Here is a 23,030-nt window from a genome sequence, read left to right as displayed (position 1 = left end):
ACAGCTCTTGCACAGCTCTTGCACAGCTCTTGCACGGCTCTTGCACGGTTCTTGCACGGCTCTTGCACGACTTTTTCACGGCTCTTGCACAGTTCTGGCAGGCAGCACGCCCCACCAGAGGAGAGGGGATGGGGACCAGCTCCCCCCACACCTGCCTGGAGACTGGTGAAGAGGGAAGTCACCGTTGCTTCAGCCGTGGGGGGACCGGGGAGTTGAGCAGCGTCCCGTGCCTCAGTTTCCCCCCCCCGTGCAACCAGGACACCGTCTCCCAGTTTTGGGGGGGGGACCACGCTCGCGCACACCCCCATACCGCACTCGCCACCCTCACCCCCACAGGGACATCCCGCCCGTGTGCCATCCAACCCCCCCATTTCCATCCCATGGCCGGGGGGGGGCCGGGAACTGCGGGATTGAAACCCGGGACCATATGGGGAACCAGCGGGTGACCTGCTCTCCCCCCTCCCTCCCTCACCCCTGCTGCCGAGGGGACCGCGGGGAGGGGGATGCCGGGAGGAAAATTCCCAGCCCCGTTGCCATGGCTTCCCATCAGGATGCACTTGCATCATGGCCAGCCCAAGGGGGTCAGGGTGCTGGGGTCCCCACGGAGCTCAGGGCGGGGGGCTCCTCGGCAGGGTGTTTTGCCCAAGCGGGAGCGCGGGGGCGAGCGGAGGCGAGGGGGGGGCTCTGGGCAGACAGCACCAGCAGATGAACACGTTTTGGAGCCGGTGACGTCTGCTCCGGCATCGCCGAGGGAAGAAAACAGGCGGCAGAGCGTGAGTCCGGCCCTGCGGAGCAGAGCTGGCTCCCGGCCGGCTCGGGCATCGTGCCCGCCATGCCTGACCCGGGCCGGCCGGTGGGGTCGCGGTGGGCCGGGGGGCTCCGCTGAGCCCCGGCCATGGGGCCGTGGCAGTGGTCGCTGTTCTGGTGCTTCCATGTGGCGCTGGTCCGTGGCACCGTCCTCGCGGGGGGCCAGAACTCGCAAGAAAGACCCCCGCGGCCGGCGGGATGGTCTCCGGCCCCGTCATCCTCCCGGGCACCCACGCCGGAGCCGGGATCGTCGAGGGACCCCGAGGGCTCGGCGGCGGCGTTGGCTTTCCTGCAGACGGGAGATGCGCAGAGGCTGGCCCGGGCCAACTGCAGCCGGGATGTCGCGGCGGGGGCAGCCGGTCCCGGCCCCCCCCCGGCGCTACGTTCCGCTTTGCGTGCCGCTCCCGAGGCTCTGGCCCACGCCGCCAACTTCCTCAACATGCTCTTCCAGACCAACGATATCCGCGAAGCCAGCGTGGCCGAGGACGTGGAGTGGTACCAGGCGCTGGTCCGCAGCCTGGCAGAGGGGCACCCGTGGGTGCGCCGGGCGGTCCTCGCCCTCGACGCCCACCCGCTGGCCGCCAAGCCCCGGTTGATGCTGCAGGCTACCAAAGGGAACGGTGAGATCCTGCTGCAGGACGTCTCCTCCACCGCTCCCGGCCTCGGAAACCTTAGCTGGGATAACGAGTGGTTCAACTCCTTCAAGTCCCAGCGGAACCCTCTCCTCCGCAAACGGGTGCTCAGCAATGACCTGCGCAGCATGGAGACCCCCAAGTGGCAGCGGGGCGATAGCTACGTGGGGGAGCCGGGCCACGTGCGGTGGTCCCCCCCGTTCCTCGAGTGCCGGGACGGCAGGTTCCTGCCCGCCTGGGCGGTCACGCTCTCCTCCGCTTTCTACGGGCTTAAGCCAGACCTTAGTCCTGAGTTCAAGTAAGTGGTACCTGGAGGGGTTGGGGGGTTTGTAGGGGGGGGTGTAAGAGTGTTGGGGGGGTACCCCGTGGGCATGCTGGGGGGGGGGGTGCAGCGGGAAGCATCACCCTGGGGCGTAGGTAGCGTGGTAGGGGGTGCTGGCAGCGTGCCACCCCCCTGCCTGCATCCCCCTGCACGTGCGCGCGCGTGGGTATTTGCACGTCCACAGGCGCGGACCTGACCCCTGTCCCCCCTCGGTCATCGCTGTGCTGCCCACCTTGGGCTGTCACCCCCAGAACCCCCTACCACAGCCGCACCTGGGGGGGGGGGGGGGGCGGTGAGCTGTGCTGGGCCCCCTCCTCTGAACTGGGGGGCATCCCTGGGCTGGTGGTTCCCTGCTGCACCCCAGTAACCCCTGCGTGAGGAGCCACGGCGGGATGCACTAGGGAGGGAAGGGGACAACTGGCTTTTGTCCCGGAGAGGAGATGTGACCCCATTTCCAAGGGGGAAACCGTGTCCCCCTCTGGGCACCCAGGGAAGACCCGCAGGGCAAGGGACGAGGGATGGCACGCAGGGAGCATCCCAGCAGCTCCTATTTCCCCATGGGTTGCATTAAAGCCCCTTTTGAGAGGCAGAATTCAAACCCAGGAGCTGCTACCCTCGTCCCAGCTCCAACCTCCCCCAGACACAGCTCCAAGGGGGAACATCCCTGACCGGGGCTCCGGGGATGTTGCTGACACCTCGCGTTGCCCAACGAGTCCGTGTACCAGCACCAGCCCCCCCAACACGTCCGTGTCCTCCCCCGTTGCCTGTCCCAGAGGCAGCGATGGGACACGGCCACGCTGGGTGGGTGGGGGGCACGGGGAGGCCCCCCCCGGGGCTGACCCCCCCGTCTCTCTGCACAGGGGCGTCGTGCGGGTGGACATTGAGCTGCGGGACGTGACCATCGACCAGTGCGCCAGCGGGCCGGGCTGGTTCGCGGACACGCACCGCTGCGACCTCAACAGCACCCAGGTATCGGCCGCTGGCACCCGGCACCCTGTACCCCATCCCCTCGCCTGGCAGGGGTGGGAGTCCCCAGCACCCAACCGTCCCTATCCCCCCGGCCGGGCTGTCCCTGCCGCGTGTCCCTCCCTGCGGGCTGAGCTTTATCCTCTCCCAGCCGATCCATCTGCTTCGTTCAGCTGCTCTCAGCACCGCAGCCGAGGGGTTTATTGTGCAAATCTTCCTTCCCCGCTGCCAGTGGCAATGTGTGACCTGGCTGCTCCTTGCCCGGGCATCGCGGGGACGGCCGGGCTCCGGGGGGCTGGCAGCCAGTGAGCAAACCACCCTGACCAGTAGCCCCCAGTTCCCTCCAGTGGTGCCCACCCAAGGCAAGCTGGTGATGCCCAAGAGCGTTTCAGGGCTCGGCACAACCGGCAGCATTCCTAACCAGGGCAAAGCCCGCAGCCCCCCATGTGAGTGCAGATTGGGGTCCCACCCTGAAGACAAAAAGCTGTCCCCAAGTGGGAAAGGCGTCACCAGTTTCTCTTTCCTGCCAGTGACCCACGGGCGATGCCCTCTGGAGGGACGGGCTCTGCTCCCAGGCATCTCTCCAAAAAAACAACAATACCCAGAAAAGCTGCCAGCCCAGCCCATTCGGGGCAGGATCAGGCCGTGGGGGATTAGGGCAGCAGTGCCCTGCCTGCCGCTGCCGTCATGGCCGGGCAGGATTAGTGCGCTCTGCTGCATTAGGTGTCCATTTAGGTTTTAGGGAGGGATTTGGGGGCCAAGCTTTGGCTTTTAATTCTTAAATGTTTAACCACTGATTCCTCCTGGGTGTGGGGGAGGATGGCGCGGGGTCAGGTACCCGTGAGCCAGGGGCTGCTGGAGCCCATGGTGCAGGGAGGGATGCGGGACCGTGGGGAGCATACGGGGTGCAGGATGAGCCCTCGCCCTTCCGTGCGTCTCAGCCTGTCTCCTTCAGTGTGTCCCCCAGGAAAGCCGTGGCTTCGTCCTCGGGAGGTACTTGTGCCGGTGCAAGCCGGGCTTTTACGGGGCCGGCGGAGCTGCCAGCGGTGCCCGGGCAGGTGGGTGCCGTTCCCAGTCCCGGGGTCCCCATTTCACCCAGTGACACATGGCTACAGGAGTGGGGTCCAGGGCCTTGGGAAGCCCAAGCACGTGCCCTGGCAAGGAAAGCACCGCCAAGCCCGGGACACGGTGATTTCACCTGGCTGTCGCTCTGTCCCCAGGGACGGCGGGGAGCGTGGCGGGGGCGGACGGGGGGTCCCGGCTGGCGTGCCGGCCCTGCCGCCAGGGATGCACCACCTGCGAGGACGACATGCCCTGCCTGATCCAGGAGGACCGGGCGCTGCGGGCAGCCATCCTCTCCTGCCAAGCCTGCTGCATGCTGGCCGTCTTCCTCAGCATGCTCGTCTCCTACCACTTCCGACGGAGCAAGGCAAGGCATCCCCTGTCCTGCTCCCTTTCCATCCCCAAACCCCACAGTCTCAGGGGGGGGTCTCAGGGATGGGGGGGGGGCATGTCACAGCAGCGGGAAGGATGTCACAGCCCGGCGCGTTCGGGGGGGATCTCCCTGCCCTGGCTCCATCCCCTCTGGGCGCTGGCCGAGGCTCCCGGCTGCACCCTTACGCCTCTGTCCCTGCAGAGGATCCGGGCGTCGGGAGTTGTCCTCCTGGAGATGATCCTCTTCGGGTCCCTCCTCCTCTACTTCCCTGTGAGTATCCAGCCAGCCCCGGGGACTGAAAACCTCTGGGCTGGGGTTTAAGAGCATTTGCAGCCTGGCCAGCTGCCCCCCGGGCGAGGGCATCGAGCTGGTCCCAAGCAGGTCACGAGCACAACTCTGCCTAATTGTTAATTTTGCTGGCATAGCCCCCGTCGGCTGCGGTATAAACCTTCTCGGGAAACCAAATCCCTTTTCTCCTGCTGGCTGCGGGAACTAATCCCTGCCCAAATCCCCTCTCCCTCCCGCAAGAGCTGCGGCGGATGCTATAGAGCCAAGGGGGAAGGGCGGCAGCGGGTCTGGCCAAAAAAGCGGGTGGTTTCCCAGTCTCCGGTGTTTTGCTGTCCCCCCCGGCAGGCGGGATCCAGCCCCGTGCTGCCCACCGACCCCTCTCCCCGCTGCCCCAGGTGTTCATCCTGTACTTCAAGCCGAGCATCTTCCGCTGCATCGTCCTGCGCTGGGTGCGCATGCTCGGCTTCGCCATCGTCTACGGCACCATCACCCTCAAGCTGTACAGGTAGCCGGGATGGGGGGGGGGGGGGGCTGGATGCTTGGGACCCCCAAAGCAGGGACCGGCTGGGGGCTCACCCCTCCGCGCCTCGCAGGGTGCTGAAGGTGTTCCTGTCCCGCACGGCCCAGCGGGTGCCCTACGTGTCAAGCCAGCGGGTGCTGAAGATGCTGGGGCTGATCCTGCTCCTGGTGCTGTGGTTCCTGGCAGCCTGGACCATCGGGATGCTGGAGAACGTCGACAAGAATATCCCGCTGGTGATCCGCACCCAGACCGCCCGTGGGCTCCACTTCTACATCTGCGGCCACGACCGCTGGGACTACATGATGGTGATCGGTGAGACCCAGCCCCCACGGTGTTCCGGAGGGTCCCCACAGCCCCAGGACCCCATCCCGTAAATGTAGCGTGTGGGGTTTTCATTTCTTTGTCCATTTAATTTGCCTGGAGCCTGCAAGCAGGGCTGGGGTGCCTGAGCTGCCTCCCATCCTCTCCTCTGAGCATCCTCAGGACTCGCTCTGGCGTGGGGTAAATCCCCCGGTGCAGGCGGCGAGTCCTGGTGGCCTTTAGGCAGGCTGTGCCGGAGGATGCTCTGCGCCAGACCCGGCTCCGATTGCGGCACGTGCCGACAGCAGCCAGGGTGAACGTGCTGGGCTGGATGCGCCCCAAGGCAGGGAGATCCCTGTGGGCAGCAGCACCCACCCCGCAGCTCAGCACCCGTCGCTGCCACCCGGGAAAACACGCCAACACCAGCAGGGTGATGGGGCTGGATGCTCAGCATCATTCTCCCTGCTCTCTCCAACAGCCGAAATACTGTTTCTGCTCTGGGGCAGCTTCCTGTGCTACGCCACGCGTACCGTGCCCTCCGCCTTCCACGAGCCCCGCTACATGGGGATCGCGCTCCACAACGAGCTCATGATTTCGGCCACCTTCCATGTGGTCAGGTAGGGTGCGGGGCTGCGAGGGGGCTGGGAACCCAGATTCCTGTCCCCAGTGATGCAGAGGAACCGGCAGCAAATGCCTGAAGGCAGCGGATTCCCTGCGTGGGTCCCCGGGCAAGGTGGAGGCTGTGGGGTCCGGAGGTGGGAAGGGGGGCTGTGGGGTCCTCAGCGGGACCCGGCGCTGCCCTCCTCGCCCCTTCCAGGTTCATCATGGTCCCATCGCTGCACCCCGACTGGACCCTGCTGCTCTTCTTCGCTCACACCCACAGCACCATCACCATGACCCTGGCGCTGGTCTTCATCCCGAAGGTAACGCTCGGCCCAGGGATGCGGGGAAGAAGGGGCTGGGGTTCCCTGGCGTTTCAGGGACCCCTCGACGAACTCACCCCTCACCACCCCCAGTTCCTGCACGCCGGCTCGCCGCTGCGGGAGGAGATCGCGGCCGAGGTCTACGAGGACGAGCTGGACATGCGGCACTCGGGCTCCTGCTTGAACAGCAGCATCGCGTCCGCCTGGAGCGAGCACAGTCTTGACCCCGATGACATTCGGGTGGGTGGCACACTCAGGACCTTCTTTTGACGCTAGCTATGCAGCCCCGCGCAGAGTAAGAGGTGCCTTTTGCGATCTTTCTCTTGATGCAAAGCAGAGGGGGGGGAGAAGGGGGTGCAGGGTGAACCGCCACGGGGGGGGGGGAAACCTGCTGCATCTCCTGGGTCGGAGGGATGGGCAGCGCAGGGGCTTGGGGACATGGGGACAGCCTGGCTCTAGGAGCCAAGCCGGGGCTTTGTGGGGTCGTCTCAGCCGCAGCGCCCGTGCAGTCCCATCGTACGTGCTCTCCTCTCTCCCCTCTCTCTGCCGCGTCCCCCCAACCCGCGGCGCGCAGGAGGAGCTGAAGAAGCTTTACTCCCAGCTGGAGGTGCACAAGAGGCGGAAGATGGCAGCCAACAACCCCCACCTCCCCAAGAAGCGCAGCACCCACCGCAGTTTGGGCCGCTCCATCGTGCGCCGCGGCGCCGAGCTGCCCGAAGCCGCGGCACGCCGAAGCAGCGGAGGGGAGCGGGTGGGCACCCCGGCACGCCGCGGTTCCTCGGCCAAGCGGCTCCCCGACGCCGGCGGCACCAGCCTGAGGATGCGGGATGACGGTTCCCGGCGCCGTGCCGCAGCCCCGCGCAAGTCCCGCAGCACCGAGGGTCCTGCGCAGGAGCCCCGGGAAAGCTCACCCATCCCCGGTCCCCCCGGGGAGCCCACGCCGGGGAGGAAGACGATGGTAGAGACGACCTTGGAGCAATCCGACAGCGAGTCCCTCGATGCCGCCCCACTCGTGTGCAAGTCAGCCAGCGCCCACAACCTGGCGGGACACGGGCAGCAGCCCCCCTCGCCCCGCGCAGCCCCTTTGCAGAAGTCGCTCAGCGTCGTCGCCGGTGCACGGGAAGAGGCCCTGCTCGCCGCCAGCCGAGCTGCGCGGCAGGAGTGGTACGCCAACCGGCACCTCTCTGCCCTGTCCTCGGAGCACCCCACGGGCCAGGGGGTCCTCAAGAAAGCCGAGAAGCCCCAAATCCCCGGTCCAGTTGATGCCCTCCTGCCAGCCAGCTCCAGCCCCACCGAGGGATGCCTCCAGAAGGACACGTCCACCCCGGGCGATGCCAAGGTGCAGAAACATGTCACCTACGCGCCCATCAAGAGCATCAGCATCGACAGCTCCCACCTCCCGGGCCGGGTGCGGGTGACGGTGAGGAGGACCCCCCCGCCACCCCCAGTCCGCTACCAGAGCCTGGGGCAGCACGCCGCGCCGGCCAGCGACAGCCCAGAGCCAGCGGAGCTGCCTGTGGATTCCCCGGCACGGGCAGGAGAGCCAGAGAGGACACCAGAGGGATCTGCGGAGGAAAAGCTGGGGCTTGCGTCCCCCCCGGCGGGGAAGGGCAGGCTGCTGACCTCAGCCTCCATCCCGGCACAGGTCTGCCCCTGGGAGCTGGTCCAGGAGGAGATCCTGAGCCAGAAGCAAAAAGCTGCCGAAGCAGCAGACTCGGGGACCCCCGGTGACACAGCGGCCACCCCCTCCAGCCTCAAGCCATCCTCCCAGAAGACCTCCCTCCGGGGCTTGGGACTCGCCATCAAAGCCTTCAATCGCTCCAGGGGGAAAAGCATCCTGAGGGGGAAGAGGGAGGGTGAGGGGAGCCTCAGGAAGAAGGGGCGCGAGCGGGAGGGGGGCAGCAGGAGGGAGAGGCCTGGCCTGGCAGAGATGTCAGTTGTGTCCCTCGGGGGGATTAGCCAAGACCCTGCCGCCAAAAGCCCCGAATGGAGCAGGCAGAGGCCCGGCAGCGAGCCCACCGCCCACTCGTGGCAGGGGGACGCGGTCCCCTGCCAGCACAACAACAATGCCGGCACCACCTGGGAAGCTGCAGGCTGGGGGGACGGTGGGACAGAAGGACAGTGGGACAGCCCAGCCCCGGGGACAGGCGATGGTGAGAATCTGGCAGAGAAGCCCAGCGCTCTCCAGGGGGATGGAGATGCTGGTGGGGGCCCAGAGCCACCCTCAGAGGGGCACAAAGTCCCACTCGGTGTTGGCCGCCAAGAAGGAGCCGAACATCCCCAGGAAACCCCAGCGGTGGCCGACAGTGGGAAAACACAGATATGTCCCCAGCCAGGGGCCAAGGTTCCCGTGGCAGAGCCGGGAAAGGATGCTCCTGCAGCCATCGTGAGGTTGATCGCACCAAAGGAACAGGGGGCCAGGCCAGCTGAAGGGCTTGAGGAGAGCAGCAGGTCTCTCCATCCCCAGGACCGCACAGAGGTGGAGCAGCCACATGCAAAACCCATCGCGAGCAGCCCCCACCCGTCCACCACCGGTGTGGAGAGAGCGGCTGCTGAGAAGTTGAGGGCTGAGGTTTGTTCCCGGGAAGCCCCGGGCATTCCAGCAGGAAGAGGAGCCTTGCTGCGTCAGGAGGCGATTGCTTCCCGGGAGGAGAGAGGGGTCCCACTGGGCGAGGAGAGCCCAGCCAAGGGGCTGGAGAAGGGGAGCAGCCAGCCTGAGCCCCTCAGTCCCGGGGGGAGCTGGGGCACCGAGAGGGTCCCCCCAAGGAGCCGGAGCACAGAAGTGGCCCCGGCTGCAGTGGGGAAAGCCGGCAGAGCAGGGGGCAGGCAGGCAGAGGTCTGTCCTGGGGAAACTCAGGCAGATTCCAGCATTAGAATAGAAATCTGCCCCTGGGAAGAGAGCAGGGGTGAGCACTGGGGGCCGGGCAGAGCCCCGGGGAAGGGCAGCAGTGAATTGGATGCTGGTCACCCCAGGGAAGAAGTGGGCATGGAGAAACCACTAGCAAAAAGCCCAGAGCTGCTGAAAGTGGCTTTGGAGAAGTCAAGCAGTGTGGAGGGCAGGAGGGCTGAGGTTTGTCCGTGGGAGACCGGGGGAAGGACTGTCAGGGCAGAAATCTGCCCCTGGGACGTGGAGGGGGCTCAGCTGGAGAAAGAGAGGCAGGAAGGAGAGAGCATCAGACCAAAATCACTGGGTTTGCTGAGAGCACAGGAGAGCCGGAGCAGCCTGCAAGTGCCCAGCCAGCCCTGGGGCAGCACCAGCAGCGAAGAACCCCCATCGAAACCTGCTCCCAAAAGCTCTGAGCTTTGCTTAGAGGGAACAGCCTTATCCGATGCAGGAAAATTAGATGATGGTAAAATTTCCCAAATGAAGAAAGGGATTTCCCCGCAGAGAGCGGCCCTGAGGGGCACGGGAGAGACAGCTCTGGCTGCAGACAAGGGGAGCAGCCAGCAGGGATCTTCCCAGCCCGGGGAAGGTGCGGAGCAGCCTGGCACAGGGCTCACAGCAAAACACCCAGCTCTGCCTGAAACGTCAGTGAAGCAGGCAGGACCCATTGACAGCAAAAAGGCCAACATTTGCCCATGGGAAGTGGAGGATGAGCCTCTTGCTAAAACAGAAATCTGCCCTTGGGAAGAGCCTGGAGCTCCACTGGGGAAAGAGAGACCGAGTCAGGACACACATGGGACTTCCAAAGGGAAAACCAAACCAGGAGGACTTGAAGATATCAAAGCAAAACTGGCAGAGATGGGTGGCCATGGCTCAGAGCACAGGGACACCAGGATCTTTGCAAAGCTCATTAGGAAAAGCCTGGAGAATTCAAAAGCTGAGTCCAAGAAATCCCAGAGTGTGGAGAGCATAAAGGAGGAGGTCTGTCCCTGGGAGAGCTTGGGCACAGAGCAGCTCCCAGAAAAATCCCGCGCTGGGAGCCCAGCGCTGCCCAAATCGCCTTCAAAGAAATCCCAGAGCGTGGAGAGCCTGAAGGCAGAGGTCTGTCCCTGGGAGGTTCAGGAGGTTGAAGCCACTGATAAAGCTGAAATCTGCCCCTGGGAAGCAGTTGCTCCACCAAGTAAAGAGAAATCAAGACAGGACAAAGATGCTCTGTCCACAGCAAGCAAAAGCCCTTCCACAAGTCCAGGTCTCTTGAGAGAGATTGCAGACAGCACATCTGGAAAGAAGGAGAAAGCAAGCAGGGACCGTGAGTCCATCTGCCCCTGGGAGAGCCTGGGCACGGAGCAGACCCCAGAAAAATCCCGCTCTGGGAGCCCAGCGCTGCCCAAATCGCCTTCAAAGAAATCCCAGAGTGTGGAGAGCCTGAAGGCAGAGGTCTGTCCCTGGGAGGTTCAGGAGGTTGAAGCCACCGATAAAGCAGAAATCTGCCCCTGGGAGGCGGCTGCACCTCCCTCCCATCAACCAAAGGCAAAGCTGGGAGCTGGGGGGGGTTCAAAGGGGGACAAGCGCATCACGCGCCAGGCAGCGCTTGCCAGCCCGGTGAGATCCCTGGAGAAGGGCAGCAGCGAGCGAGAGGCCGTGTGTCCCTGGGAGAGCTTGGGCACGGAGCAGCTCCCAGAAAAAAACCGTGCTGGGAGCCCAGCGCTGCCCAAATCGCCTTCAAAGAAATCTCAGAGTGTGGAGAGCCTGAAGGCAGAGGTCTGTCCTTGGGAGGCTCAAGAGGTTGAATCCACTGATAAAGCAGAAATCTGTCCCTGGGAGGCAGTTGCTCCACCAAGTAAAGAGAAATCAAGACAGGACAAAGATGCTCTGTCCACAGCGAGCAAAAGCCCTTCTAGAAGTCCAGGTCTCTTGAGAGAGATTGGAGACAGCACGTCTGGAAAGGAGAAAGCAAGCAGGGACCGTGAGTCCATCTGTCCCTGGGAGGGCCTGGACACAGAGGGCTCCTCCACGAGGTATAGCACAAGGAGCGCAGAGCTGCTGAAAGCGACCGCTAAGAAAGTGATGACCATGGCGAGCACAAAAGTCAAGATGTGTCCCTGGGAGAGTCTGGGCACAGAGCAGCCCCCAGAAGAAAAACGCACTGGGAGCCCAGCGCTGCCCAAATCGCCTTCAAAGAAATCCCAGAGTGTGGAGAGCCTGAAGGCAGAGGTCTGTCCTTGGGAGGTTCAGGAGGTTGAATCCACTGATAAAGCAGAAATCTGTCCCTGGGAGACGGCTGCTCCACCATTAAGTAAAGAGAAATCAAGACAGGACAAAGATGCTCTGTCCACAGTGAGCAAAAGCCTTTCTACAAGTCCAGGTCTCTGCAAAGAGATTGTGGACAGCACGTCTGGAAAGAAGGAGAAAGCAAGCAGGGACCGTGAGTCCATCTGTCCCTGGGAGAGCCTGGGCACGGAGCAGCTCCCAGCAAAATCCCGCTCTGGGAGCCCAGCGCTGCCCAAATCACCTTCAAAGAAATCCCAGAGTGTGGAGAGCCTGAAGGCAGAGGTCTGTCCTTGGGAGGTTCAGGAGGTTGAAGCCACCGATAAAGCAGAAATCTGCCCCTGGGAGGCGGCTGCACCTCCCTCCCATCAACCAAAGGCAAAGCTGGGAGCTGGGGGGGGTTCAAAGGGGGACAAGCGCATCACGCGCCAGGCAGCGCTTGCCAGCCCGGTGAGATCCCTGGAGAAGGGCAGCAGCGAGCGAGAGGCCGTGTGTCCCTGGGAGAGCTTGGGCACGGAGCAGCCCCCAGAAAAAAACCGTGCTGGGAGCCCAGCGCTGCCCAAATCGCCTTCAAAGAAATCCCAGAGCGTGGAGAGTCTGAAGGCAGAGGTCTGTCCTTGGGAGGTTCAGGAGGTTGAAGCCACTGATAAAGCAGAAATCTGCCCCTGGGAGATGGCTGCTCCACCATTAAGTAAAGAGAAATCAAGACAGGACAAAGATGCTCTGTCCACAGTGAGCAAAAGCCCTTCTACAAGTCCAGGTCTCTGCAAAGAGATTGCAGACAGCACATCTGGAAAGAAGGAGAAAGCAAGTAGGGACCGTGAGTCCGTCTGCCCCTGGGAGAGCCTGGGCACAGAGCAGACCCCAGAAAAATCCCATGCCAGGAGCCCAGCGCTGCCCAAATCGCCTTCAAAGAAATCCCAGAGCGTGGAGAGTCTGAAGGCAGAGGTCTGTCCTTGGGAGGTTCAGGAGGTTGAAGCCAGTGATAAAGCAGAAATCTGTCCCTGGGAGACGGCTGCTCCACCAAGTAAAGAAAAATCAAGACAGGACAAAGATGCTCTGTCCACAGCGAGCAAAAGCCCTTCTAGAAGTTCAGGTCTCTTGAGAGAGATTGGAGACAGCACGTCTGGAAAGGAGAAAGCAAGCAGGGACCGTGAGTCCCTCTGTCCCTGGGAGGGCCTGGACACAGAGGGCTCCTCCACGAGGTATAGCACAAGGAGCGCAGAGCTGCTGAAAGCGACCGCTAAGAAAGTGATGACCATGGCGAGCACAAAGGTCAAGATGTGTCCCTGGGAGAGTCTGGGCACAGAGCAGCCCCCAGAAGAAAAACGCACTGGGAGCCCAGCGCTGCCCAAATCGCCTTCAAAGAAATCCCAGAGTGTGGAGAGCCTGAAGGCAGAGGTCTGTCCTTGGGAGGTTCAGGAGGTTGAATCCACTGATAAAGCAGAAATCTGTCCCTGGGAGACGGCTGCTCCACCATTAAGTAAAGAGAAATCAAGACAGGACAAAGATGCTCTGTCCACAGTGAGCAAAAGCCTTTCTACAAGTCCAGGTCTCTGCAAAGAGATTGTGGACAGCACGTCTGGAAAGAAGGAGAAAGCAAGCAGGGACCGTGAGTCCATCTGTCCCTGGGAGAGCCTGGGCACGGAGCAGCTCCCAGCAAAATCCCGCTCTGGGAGCCCAGCGCTGCCCAAATCACCTTCAAAGAAATCCCAGAGCGTGGAGAGCCTGAAGGCAGAGGTCTGTCCCTGGGAGGTTCAGGAGGTTGAAGCCACCGATAAAGCAGAAATCTGCCCCTGGGAGGCGGCTGCACCTCCCTCCGATCAACCAAAGGCAAAGCTGGGAGCTGGGGGGGGTTCAAAGGGGGACAAGCGCATCACGCGCCAGGCAGCGCTTGCCAGCCCGGTGAGATCCCTGGAGAAGGGCAGCAGCGAGCGAGAGGCCGTGTGTCCCTGGGAGAGCTTGGGCACGGAGCAGCTCCCAGAAAAAAACCGTGCTGGGAGCCCAGCGCTGCCCAAATCGCCTTCAAAGAAATCTCAGAGTGTGGAGAGCCTGAAGGCAGAGGTCTGTCCTTGGGAGGCTCAAGAGGTTGAATCCACTGATAAAGCAGAAATCTGTCCCTGGGAGGCAGTTGCTCCACCAAGTAAAGAGAAATCAAGACAGGACAAAGATGCTCTGTCCACAGCGAGCAAAAGCCCTTCTAGAAGTCCAGGTCTCTGCAAAGAGATTGAGGACAGCACATTTGGAAAGAAGGAGAAGGCAAGCAGGGACCGTGAGTCCATCTGCCCCTGGGAGAGCCCGGGCACAGAGCAGACCCCAGAAAAATCCCATGCCAGGAGTCCAGCGCTGCCCAAATCGCCTTCAAAGAAATCCCAGAGCGTGGAGAGTCTGAAGGCAGAGGTCTGTCCTTGGGAGGTTCAGGAGGTTGAAGCCAGTGATAAAGCAGAAATCTGCCCCTGGGAGACGGCTGCTCCACCAAGTAAAGAAAAATCAAGACAGGACAAAGATGCTCTGTCCACAGCGAGCAAAAGCCCTTCCACAAGTCCAGGTCTCTGCAAAGAGATTGCAGACAGCACATCTGGAAAGAAGGAGAAAGCAAGCAGGGACCGTGAGTCCATCTGCCCCTGGGAGAGCCTGGGCACGGAGCAGACCCCAGAAAAATCCCATGCCAGGAGCCCAGCGCTGCCCAAATCGCCTTCAAAGAAATCCCAGAGCGTGGAGAGCCTGAAGGCAGAGGTCTGTCCTTGGGAGGTTCAGGAGGTTGAAGCCACCGATAAAGCAGAAATCTGCCCCTGGGACGCGGCTGCACCTCCCTCCCATCAACCAAGGGCAACGCTGGGAGCTGGGGGGGGTTCAAAGGGGGACAAGCGCATCACGCGCCAGGCAGCGCTTGCCAGCCCGGTGAGATCCCTGGAGAAGGGCAGCAGCGAGCGAGAGGCCGTGTGTCCCTGGGAGAGCTTGGGCACGGAGCAGCTCCCAGAAAAAACCCGCTCTGGGAGCCCAGCGCTGCCCAAATCGCCTTCAAAGAAATCTCAGAGCGTGGAGAGCCTGAAGGCAGAGGTCTGTCCTTGGGAGCTTGAAGCCACCGATAAAGCAGAAATCTGCCCCTGGGACGCGGCTGCACCTCCCTCCCATCAACCAAGGGCAACGCTGGGAGCTGGGGGGGGTTCAAAGGGGGACAAGCGCATCACGCGCCAGGCAGCGCTTGCCAGCCCGGTGAGATCCCTGGAGAAGGGCAGCAGCGAGCGAGAGGCCGTGTGTCCCTGGGAGAGCTTGGGCACGGAGCAGCTCCCAGAAAAAACCCGCTCTGGGAGCCCAGCGCTGCCCAAATCGCCTTCAAAGAAATCTCAGAGCGTGGAGAGCCTGAAGGCAGAGGTCTGTCCTTGGGAGCTTGAAGCCAGTGATAAAGCAGAAATCTGCCCCTGGGAGGTGGCTGCACCTCTGCTGGAAAAAGGAGCAGCCCCGGGTCAGGCAAACCTCCCACCAAAAAAAGCAGGTGCCTCCAAACCACCAGAGAAGGGGAGCAGTGAGTGCGAGGCCATCTGCCCCTGGGAATGCCAGGGCACAGAGGAGCTCTCCCTGAAAACCACTACAGGGAAAGAGCCATCCAAGAAGTCCGACAGCACAGAGAGCAGGAAATCTGATATTTGTCCCTGGGAAACGGTAGAATCCACCGGCTCAGAGAAGGGAAGCTTCAAACCCAGCGTGCACCCACAGGGAGCTGACAGAGCATCCCCCATTGGGATGGGAAAGTCAAAGCTGGTGGCAGGAGCCAGCGCCGTGTCTGCAACAGTCCTGCTGAAAAAATCCAAGGGCAGATCTGACGGCGAGGCTGAGCACAAGCCCCTGTGCCGCATCCTGCCAGGCATCCAGCCCCCACGGAGCCCCAGGGCAGAGCCACTGCCTCGGGGAGCAAGCACAGCTCCCGCGGCGGGCAGCAGCCCCAGCCCTGGCGCTAGCGTAGCTGAAGTTTGTCCCTGGGAAACAGAAGAGGCTCTGCCAGCATCTGACAAGACCAACACAGACACGAGGAAAACCGCCGAGGTGTGTCCATGGGAGGTGGAGAGCGTGGATCCCACCCCAACCCTCCACGGGCAGGGCAGAGCTGGGGTGAGCCCCCAAGATGGAGACAGGGGTGGGAGTGAAACCAAAACCGATGGCTGCCCATGGGACCACGAGTAGCTCCCTCCGTCCGGCCACCAGCCAGGTGCAGACACAGCTTTCCTGAACAGAAAGTCTCGAGCTGAAAGCTGCTGCCTACCTGCACAGCCTGGACAGGGACAGAAGCGTCCACCAAAGCCAACGGCACGGCCACACTCCAGCAGGCTCCAGTGGTGGCCATCAACCAGCCAGGCTTGGGGACCAACGCAGCAAGGGGACAATTAACATCTCCTGCCTTCATCAAAGCACTCAAGCCAGGCAGTAGCCAGCAAACACCACCCATCGTTTACCCACAGGTACTTGGTCCAAGCAGAGCACCCAAATACATTAAAAGACCCATGGTGCCAGCCTCGTTCGCTTCCACCAACACAGCAGACACAAAGCTGCAGCTTGCTAGCTACGGACGCTCGCCCACAAGCTCTCCAGTTGAATGTCCTCCTACCACGCTGGGAGGTTTGTGCCTCCAGCACAGCGAGGAACAGCTTGCCTGGCACCCTGAAATATGCAGTCCCGCAGCCTCGGCAAGCTGGACACTGAAACAAGGGGAGAGTCAAACTAAGGGCAGCAACAACGTGACTGGGAGGAAAACAGCTTTCCGGAGTTCCTGCAACCCAGCTGATCTCCCCCAGCGCTGCTGTCGCCTCCATTTTAAGCCAGGCTGGTTTCTGTAAGCATGGCTAGGACCAGGCAGGTTCCGAAGCCTGGGATAAAGAGCCGTTGCTCCCAGCCAGCCCCACGACACATTTTGCTTCCTTGATACAAAGTCGTTTATTTTTAAACGTCCTCTGAAGTCACTGAGCCAGCTACAGGACTTCCACATACGCAAAGCAAACCCTTCTGCTCCGTTTCAGTCCAGCGATACCAGCCCAGTGCTTGAACACTGAGCTTTGGCGATGCCCACCACCATCTCTGTTCCATCACCCGACCTGGGTGGGATAAAGCAACCTTCGGGCCACTCCACTGCTCTGCTTTTAGAAACCTCCACATCCACAAAGGCTGAGATAGGTACTCCTGCTACTAACCTCCTCACTGACTAAACTTCACGGCACTGCTACACTTCTAACTCTTGCAGCAACTCAGCTGTAAAGGTGTTTGTCTTAACTAACAATGCCACTAACTTTTCAAAGCACTTTGTTGTTATTCGTTTCTTCTTCACTCGTACCGTGTGTGCATGTGTGTCTGTTCAGCACGTGTGCAAACATGCCCAGGGCTCATCTTCCCATCGCAGGAGAGGTTTTTCCAACACTTCCACTGGCACTAGCAAACCTCCACTTTTACAGCCCATCTGTAGAAGGGCTGGATGCCTTTTGTCATCCCACATGTCAACTTCTCCCTGTATTTGCAAGACCCGCTCCTTTGGGGCAGAGATGCAAACAGACTCCTGTATGACAGAGAAGATGCTGAGACCGCAGAGGCACTACGACCTCCACAGCATCGGACAGGGGTCCTGGTTTGCCATTACTCCAGCCCACCCACTTGCAAATGCACAAGGGAAGGGAAGCGGCCATAAACATGGGGAGAAGCCTCAGGGTCAGGAAGGCAGCAGCTGGGAAACAACAAAGCCTCCAGTCTCCCCTGGTTTGTCCCTCTGCTCCACTTAGATGGCAGCAAATAAAAACAGCAACAGCAGAAGCGAAGGTTTTGGTTCTCCCTCTGATCTCCACGCAAGGCTGGGGCTCAGGGCTCATCCTGCCGTTACTTTGTTGTTTACTTCCACTCTCCTCAAAAAGTGGCGTTGCTGTAGTGTGCTGTCAGTGGTCTTTGGCACTGAATGTCAAACAATCATCCAACTGTATAAGTAAGTGTACATACAGAAAATAAATAGTATTATCTACAGAGTGCACACTTAGCAGCTGATATATGGGGTGTGGGCAAGACACTAAATATGTTCAAGGAAGAGGTACAACAGAAAGCAGCAAGGCTGTGAAGGAAGCCCAGAAACAGAAATAGTTCAGCTGCAGAGGTTTCAATATTGGCAAAGGAGATGGGGAGCCACACACTGCTAGACTGGAAGGAAAGGCCATTCTCCCAGAAAAGCAGCCACGCCACCAGAAAACATCCTTTTCATTCAGAGCCAGAGCTGAAGAACCTTGTCCATAGGTCTTGGTTGAGGAGTCATGTCCATACCTGCTTGTAAGCTGCCTCAGTCACACCAGACACAAACCAGGCAGTTCTCACTAATTTATTTTAGCTCCTAGCCCAGCTCGCATATGCTGGAGCACTGAATCTCTCTTCAGCTCATGAATGAAGCGTAGGCAGAAGGCTCAATATAGTAGGTTCTTTCAGGAAAGGCAGACAGATTGTGACACCCCTCTGATTTCCAAAAAGATAAAAGGGATTCCATCGCTGGCTCCTCTCCTAACAGAGCATAAAGATGATATTCTGCCCTTTCAAAAGAACATCATTCACAAGAAACACTGAACAACTCTGCAAGCATAAGGAGCCATAACTCTTTTACAGCACACTCTGTAAAATCTCTTTCAAGGAAGGAAAAAAAAACCCACACTTGACTCTTGCAAGCTCTGGAAAATGGCCGAGTTAAAAAGCAAGACAAGGTTAAAAAAGAAAATGCTTTGTTATTTGATGACCGGTGAGTATTTTGCTGTGACTAGAAGTAAACGGAACTTATCTGAGCAAAACAGAGCAAGAAGAGATTAGCAGACTCACTGGCTTACTCCCAGCCACGGAAAAAGGCAATCTCTGTGTATGTGTTTTCCCGACCCACACAGCCTGCAAAACCAGGGGACCTGATGCGAATGTCATCATGTCCACAGGATGGTGCCAGCCACTCACTTACAACATCCTATCGCTGAATCCGTGAGCGTCTGTAACAAATGCACCAAAACCCATCAGCTATGAGAAATGCTGCCTTTCAAGAAGGCACTGGTTGACACGAACACTGACCTTAGGAGTTAAAAATTTTATTAAATTATCACTGCTGTGCTGCAGCCCCTTTGGGAAGCTTGGCCATTAACAAACACCCATTCAGCAGGAGTCCAACTGCAGTACCCACCCAGAAGAATTTTATTTAAAGCATGCTTGCTGCTCGTCCCTATTTTCTGTTAAAAAAAAGAAGCCTGGGAATCAGTTCAGAGAGGGAAGGAGGATGGGAAAAGAAAGTGCCAACACCTACTGCTGCAAGTTTTAATGAAAGCCCACCAGGTCTATAACAATTCCCATGGAAGCACCAAATATCCCATGTCTGGACAGACTCCTGCTGCCAAGGACTCTCACAACACAAGTTCAGGATAGAGATTAGCCTAGAGGGCGGTCCTGAAGAGAACAGGCTTCTCGTCTTCACAGAAACACAGAGAGGGTTAAGCTGCAGCACACTAAGTCTACTTGGACAGAGTAAAGCTCTTCTCAGAGCTCATCTGAATCCCTGTCCGAGGCCCCTCTTGCTCCTTTAAAGGCAACTTCTTAGTGACTGGAGTCCATTTCTGAAGCCGCTTTGTTTGTTGACTGCTCACTGGAAAGGCACAGTCATATCCAACCCGCTACCCCCACAGACATTCTCTACTTCTTCCCTTCAGGGTTGTTTGCACTGCTGCCTCTGTAGAGGCTATGGATCTTCCTACTTTGTTTCTTCATACTCTTGTGAGGGATCCAAGGTTGGGCCAGGAATCATCACCGTCTGAAAAAGCAAGGAACAAAATCAGCACGACGCAGAGCTGCTCTAAACTGCTGTAACAGGAATTCTTCCTGTTACAGAGCGTGAGAAAGGGTGAGCAGGGAGTTCTGGCACCACAAAGGCCTCGCACAGGAAGGTGACCAGATGGCAGCAGCATGGGGGAGGACACAGAGGGGGAATGGGATGACATGCCTCGTACTACACTATAGTTCTCACTTCCTTCGTCTCTAGGACCTGTTTTTAGTAACACAGGAAGACAGAGCACCTGCATCACTTTGCCAGGCTATGTACAGGGAGCAGTAACCCCCTAAATTATCACATACGTGTCAAATGCCCTCAGCCTCCTATTACAGGCTGATAATGCCACATTAATAAATAGGTCTGCTTGCAGATTAATCCACCATTTTCCTGTTACAGGAAGCTCAGCTTTGGTTTTGTCCAGAACTAACTAGGGATCTATGCTTCATGGGCACAGACCGCCATGCTGGTGCCTTTTCCTGGTGGCTTTACCTTAACAATGGGGTCCTTTGGTGGAGCCCACTCTGGAACAATCTTGCCATGCATCCTCCATGTGCCATATGGGTTGACCAAGTACCTCTCAAACACAACGTACTCCAAAACGTCCTTGGGTACCTGCTCCCCACCATACATCAGCCGCCCAAAGCGGTCATAGATTGCCAGAGTCTGTAAAAAGAGCCAAGAAATGTATCTTGGACTGGAAGCAGGTTGGAGTCAGTTGGGAAACAAAAACGGCACGAGGGGATATACCTGCCGTGTGTGCATCCGCACTGTCACCTGGCCGTACAGGTTGCCTCGATTCACAATGCTGTCGCATCGGACATGAACCACTCTTGGAGGCTCCAGCGACTCCACAAAACTCCACCGGATGGTCCTGTACCTGTTCCCACGGACCATTTCCTATAAAGAAAAAAAGTAAACACCAACTTAATTAGGATGTGAATTGAATGACAAGCAAACTACTATATACAATGAAGCATTGATTCATTAGCTATTACTTAGACTTGTGCTTTCCCTCCCAGCTCTGTCTTTACTGTATCCAGAAAAAAATGAGACAGACAATCAGGTTTAGAGAGCCTTAAAGACCACGGAAGAGACCAAGGACATGCTACATGCTGATAAACACTTACCGGGTAGCACCGCTCTGTCACCAGGGAGTGAAGTTTCTGCTTGTTAAAACTGCAAGCGAAACACACCTGGTTACTTGAATACACATATTGTAAAGAGGCTTACTCACAAATTCCTGTTTCCCCAGAAGACAAAACTGGCAAAGAAGAAAAAGCAAAATACTCAGCTGTGATCTCAGCACGAAATCAGAACGTGAACGCAAGCTGGTTGTCAAAACTTGCGTTTTGAAAGACACAACAACATCCTTCGGAAGCCAGTTATGACCCAAACGTTTTATTGATGTTTGGAATTGTAACCAAGAATGATGCAGTTTTGAAATCTGTTCTATTACTGGAAAGCAGAGCATGCCAATGGAGTATCATTTCATAGCCAAACAACTTCCTGCAGCGTGATTCTGACAGCACCAACCACCCACTCATCTGCTGATAACACCAGTGGTGCAACAGCTCATCTCCCTTGCAGGTCAGATCAAGATGAATTTTCTGCAACCTGCTCTTCATTATCAAAAGCAAGAGGGTACTGACCAAATCTCCAGCAGTCTACTCTTCACAGAGACCAGGGGCAAAAAAAGATAAAGACCTTGTTGCAGAGGAGGTACAAGGATTAGAAAGACAAGGAAGAAAAACAGACCACATAAGCAAAGAGAAGCAGGTCCTACACAACTGCGTGAGTCAAAGAAGGGGTCTTACTTTGCCAGGCAATTGTGAGCTTCAATAAATATCTCCTGCGCCTTCTCTGGGAAGGTTTTAGTGCTGAAATCTGGATCGTGATCTTTTACCTTCCGCAGACTGAAAAGACAAAAAGAGCTCTACAGTAAGTAAAGAACAACTTGGAACCATCTTGCATGTTTCAGATGATGACAGCGATCTCATCTGGTTCAAGCCCAGCTTTTACCAGAGAGCAACTGAGAACTGGAGACTCCCCACTGAGACATAACCTCTAGGTGCTCGTAAAACAGACAATAGCGCTGCAAACCCAAAGAATCCTCAAGAAAATGAGTGCACACTGTATCCATTCACACCAAGATGTGCCTTGCGTTCATTCTCACACCAGGGACTCCTGATTAAGTGGTACAACAGCAACAGTGGAAGAAGCGGGTAGAAAACAAAACATGCCATCTCACCACTGCATGCGAGAACCAAGCAAAACTTCTGCACCACAGACTAATTAAAAAGGAGGTACGTACGCTAGCTGGGAGGCAGCGGTCTGCCTCAGCTTCTCCACCTTTTGCTTCAGTCCATCTTTGGATAGGGAAGTCAAGCGGGCATCGCCCTCAGGAGGGACATAAGGGTCTATAATATCAGCTGCAGGAGAGAGGAGAAAGGTCAGGGGGAGGCTCAAAAACAGCACAAGGAAAGAAACAAAGAGGTAGCACCTTAGCTGCCGGGGGCTGTAGTAGTAGGATTCCTCACTGAAAACATTTGTAAGATGAAATATAAGCAGCCAAAGAATCACTAGTCTAACACAGCTTGTCATCAGTGACAGGTGCCTGCTCTCTGCTCTCCTCATCCATACGGCCCAGGCTAGAAGAAGACATGTTCAGCAGCAGGGAACGTGACCTCCCTTGCTATTCCCTGTCCCTAGGTACGAAGGGGCCAACAGCCTGACACTCTTCAAAGGTAAAGCAGGGCAGCTGCTACCCCTCACCAGCAAGCAGAGTACATAGTTCAGTCTATTGCAGACAGCGTGGTCACACCGCTTAGGCTAAGTGCTCCATGCTGCTACTTTGCATTAGTTTTGCCCTTTAGAAGAGACCAAAGCAAGCTTTCTACCACCTGTGCAGGCCAAGTAGAAAGTCCGTTCTATATGTTCCTCAGGAATTACTATCCCCGAAGATCTGAGTCTCTTCTCCTTCTCTTCAGGGGACAGTTCCCTGGCCCATTCAGGGACATAAAACCTCTTCTTCTTCGTTCTCACTGGGACAACAAGACAGGCCGGAGCTGCTCCAGCAGGACGGAGCACGGACTCCGCAGTCTAAGGAAGAGAAATAACAAAGCCACGGAGTTAGCCCAACGGCCAAGAAACACCACCAACATCTTGATTTATTTCCCTCCACACCTCCCAAGCGTAGAGCAGCTGTACACCTAACGCCACTACTGGTAGCCCTCCCTGTCCCAGGGCCCTCCCCGTATTCCCTCGTCCCTGACTCCTCACAGCCCTTATCCCGTAGCTCCTCAGCCCGTTCCCCTCCGTCCCTCCTAACCCCGCTCCCGGGCCCCACCTGCCACCACACCCGCAGGCCCAGCCTGCCCAAGCCCGTCTTCATGGCGGCCGCCATCTTTCCCACCGCGTAGCCCGCCGGGACGTGGGAGGGGCCGAAGAGGGGAGGGGCGGGGCCGAAGTGTGCCGCGCGCGGAGGGGGCGGGGCCGGCGGGAGCCCGCGCCGCGGCGGCGAGTGGAAAATTCCATCGGCTGCGGAGCGGGGGCCTGGGGGAGGCTCCGCCCACGAGCGCGCGGCGGCGCGGGCAGCGCGCGGCGGGGCAGACCCCGGTGGCTGGTGCAGTGCGGGGAGGAGGGGGGGCTCCGGTGTCCTGCAGCGGGCTCCAGGACCCCCCCCCGCGCACCGAGAAAGGGGGTGCTGGGTCCCCCCCCAAGTACCATATACGACAGGCGAGGGACCCCCCCGCACCGCCCCATGCGGGGGGTGCTGGGGGGGGGTGGGTCGCACCCACGTGTGTGAGTGTCCCCTAGAACTGCAGACCCCCCTCCTCCGGTGTCCCCGGGGACCTGCGCAGCCCCCCCCGGTA

The 23,030-nt window shown here is 58.9% G+C and overlaps 2 protein-coding genes across 39 annotated transcripts; one reads left to right on the top strand and one right to left on the bottom strand.

The window, feature by feature from the left end:
* The first annotated feature begins 691 nt into the window (after positions 1–691).
* GPR179 (G protein-coupled receptor 179) lies at positions 692–17,342 on the top strand. 38 transcript variants are annotated; one of them, XM_049800030.1, is made up of 17 exons: positions 692–1,737; positions 2,622–2,730; positions 3,683–3,785; positions 3,948–4,156; positions 4,364–4,432; positions 4,846–4,955; positions 5,044–5,282; positions 5,749–5,887; positions 6,088–6,193; positions 6,287–6,433; positions 6,768–10,514; positions 10,839–10,862; positions 11,316–11,645; positions 12,771–13,085; positions 13,410–13,433; positions 13,770–14,096; positions 14,736–17,342. In XM_049800030.1, exons 1-17 carry the CDS (start codon positions 896–898, stop codon positions 15,525–15,527), a joined length of 7,632 nt encoding a protein of 2,543 aa, XP_049655987.1. In that variant the 5' UTR covers positions 692–895; the 3' UTR covers positions 15,528–17,342. The 38 variants fall into 38 exon arrangements, with proteins under 38 accessions (XP_049655987.1, XP_049656005.1, XP_049656004.1 ...); XM_049800025.1 differs by lacking the exons at positions 12,771–13,085; positions 13,410–13,433 and adding exons at positions 11,979–12,105; positions 12,442–12,770 and having other exon boundaries at positions 693–1,737; positions 11,316–11,654; XM_049800024.1 differs by having other exon boundaries at positions 695–1,737; positions 11,316–11,969.
* A 122-nt stretch (positions 17,343–17,464) lies between these two features.
* On the bottom strand, positions 17,465–22,598 carry MRPL45 (mitochondrial ribosomal protein L45). The gene is made up of 8 exons (XM_049800956.1): positions 22,505–22,598; positions 22,059–22,257; positions 21,470–21,587; positions 20,973–21,071; positions 20,286–20,334; positions 19,906–20,055; positions 19,648–19,821; positions 17,465–19,140 (listed from the first exon to the last, which is right to left on the bottom strand). The coding sequence occupies exons 1-8, from the start codon at positions 22,559–22,561 to the stop codon at positions 19,081–19,083; spliced, it is 906 nt and encodes a 301-aa protein (XP_049656913.1). The 5' UTR covers positions 22,562–22,598; the 3' UTR covers positions 17,465–19,080.
* Between the last annotated feature and the right edge of the window lie 432 nt (positions 22,599–23,030).

This window comes from Accipiter gentilis, chromosome 5 (assembly GCF_929443795.1).
Source record: "Accipiter gentilis chromosome 5, bAccGen1.1, whole genome shotgun sequence".
Classification (NCBI taxonomy): Eukaryota; Metazoa; Chordata; class Aves; order Accipitriformes; family Accipitridae; genus Astur; species Astur gentilis.
The sequence above is the reverse complement of the archived record's forward strand: the minus strand, read 5'-3'. Positions and strand labels throughout refer to the sequence as shown.

Coding starts and splice junctions, on each gene's coding strand:
- GPR179 (XM_049800020.1), top strand. CDS start 896: ATGGGGCCGTGGCAGTGGTCGCTGTTCTGGTGCTTCCATGTGGCGCTG. Junction 1,738..2,621: donor GACCTTAGTCCTGAGTTCAA/GTAAGTGGTACC, acceptor CTCTCTGCACAG/GGGCGTCGTGCGGGTGGACA. Junction 10,863..11,315: donor GTCCTTGGGAGGCTCAAGAG/GTTGAATCCACT, acceptor GAGGTTCAGGAG/GTTGAATCCACTGATAAAGC.
- MRPL45 (XM_049800956.1), bottom strand. CDS start 22,561: ATGGCGGCCGCCATGAAGACGGGCTTGGGCAGGCTGGGCCTGCGGGTG. Junction 21,588..22,058: donor TTTCTACTTGGCCTGCACAG/GTGGTAGAAAGC, acceptor TCTCTCCTGCAG/CTGATATTATAGACCCTTAT. Junction 21,072..21,469: donor ACCGCTGCCTCCCAGCTAGC/GTACGTACCTCC, acceptor TTGTCTTTTCAG/TCTGCGGAAGGTAAAAGATC.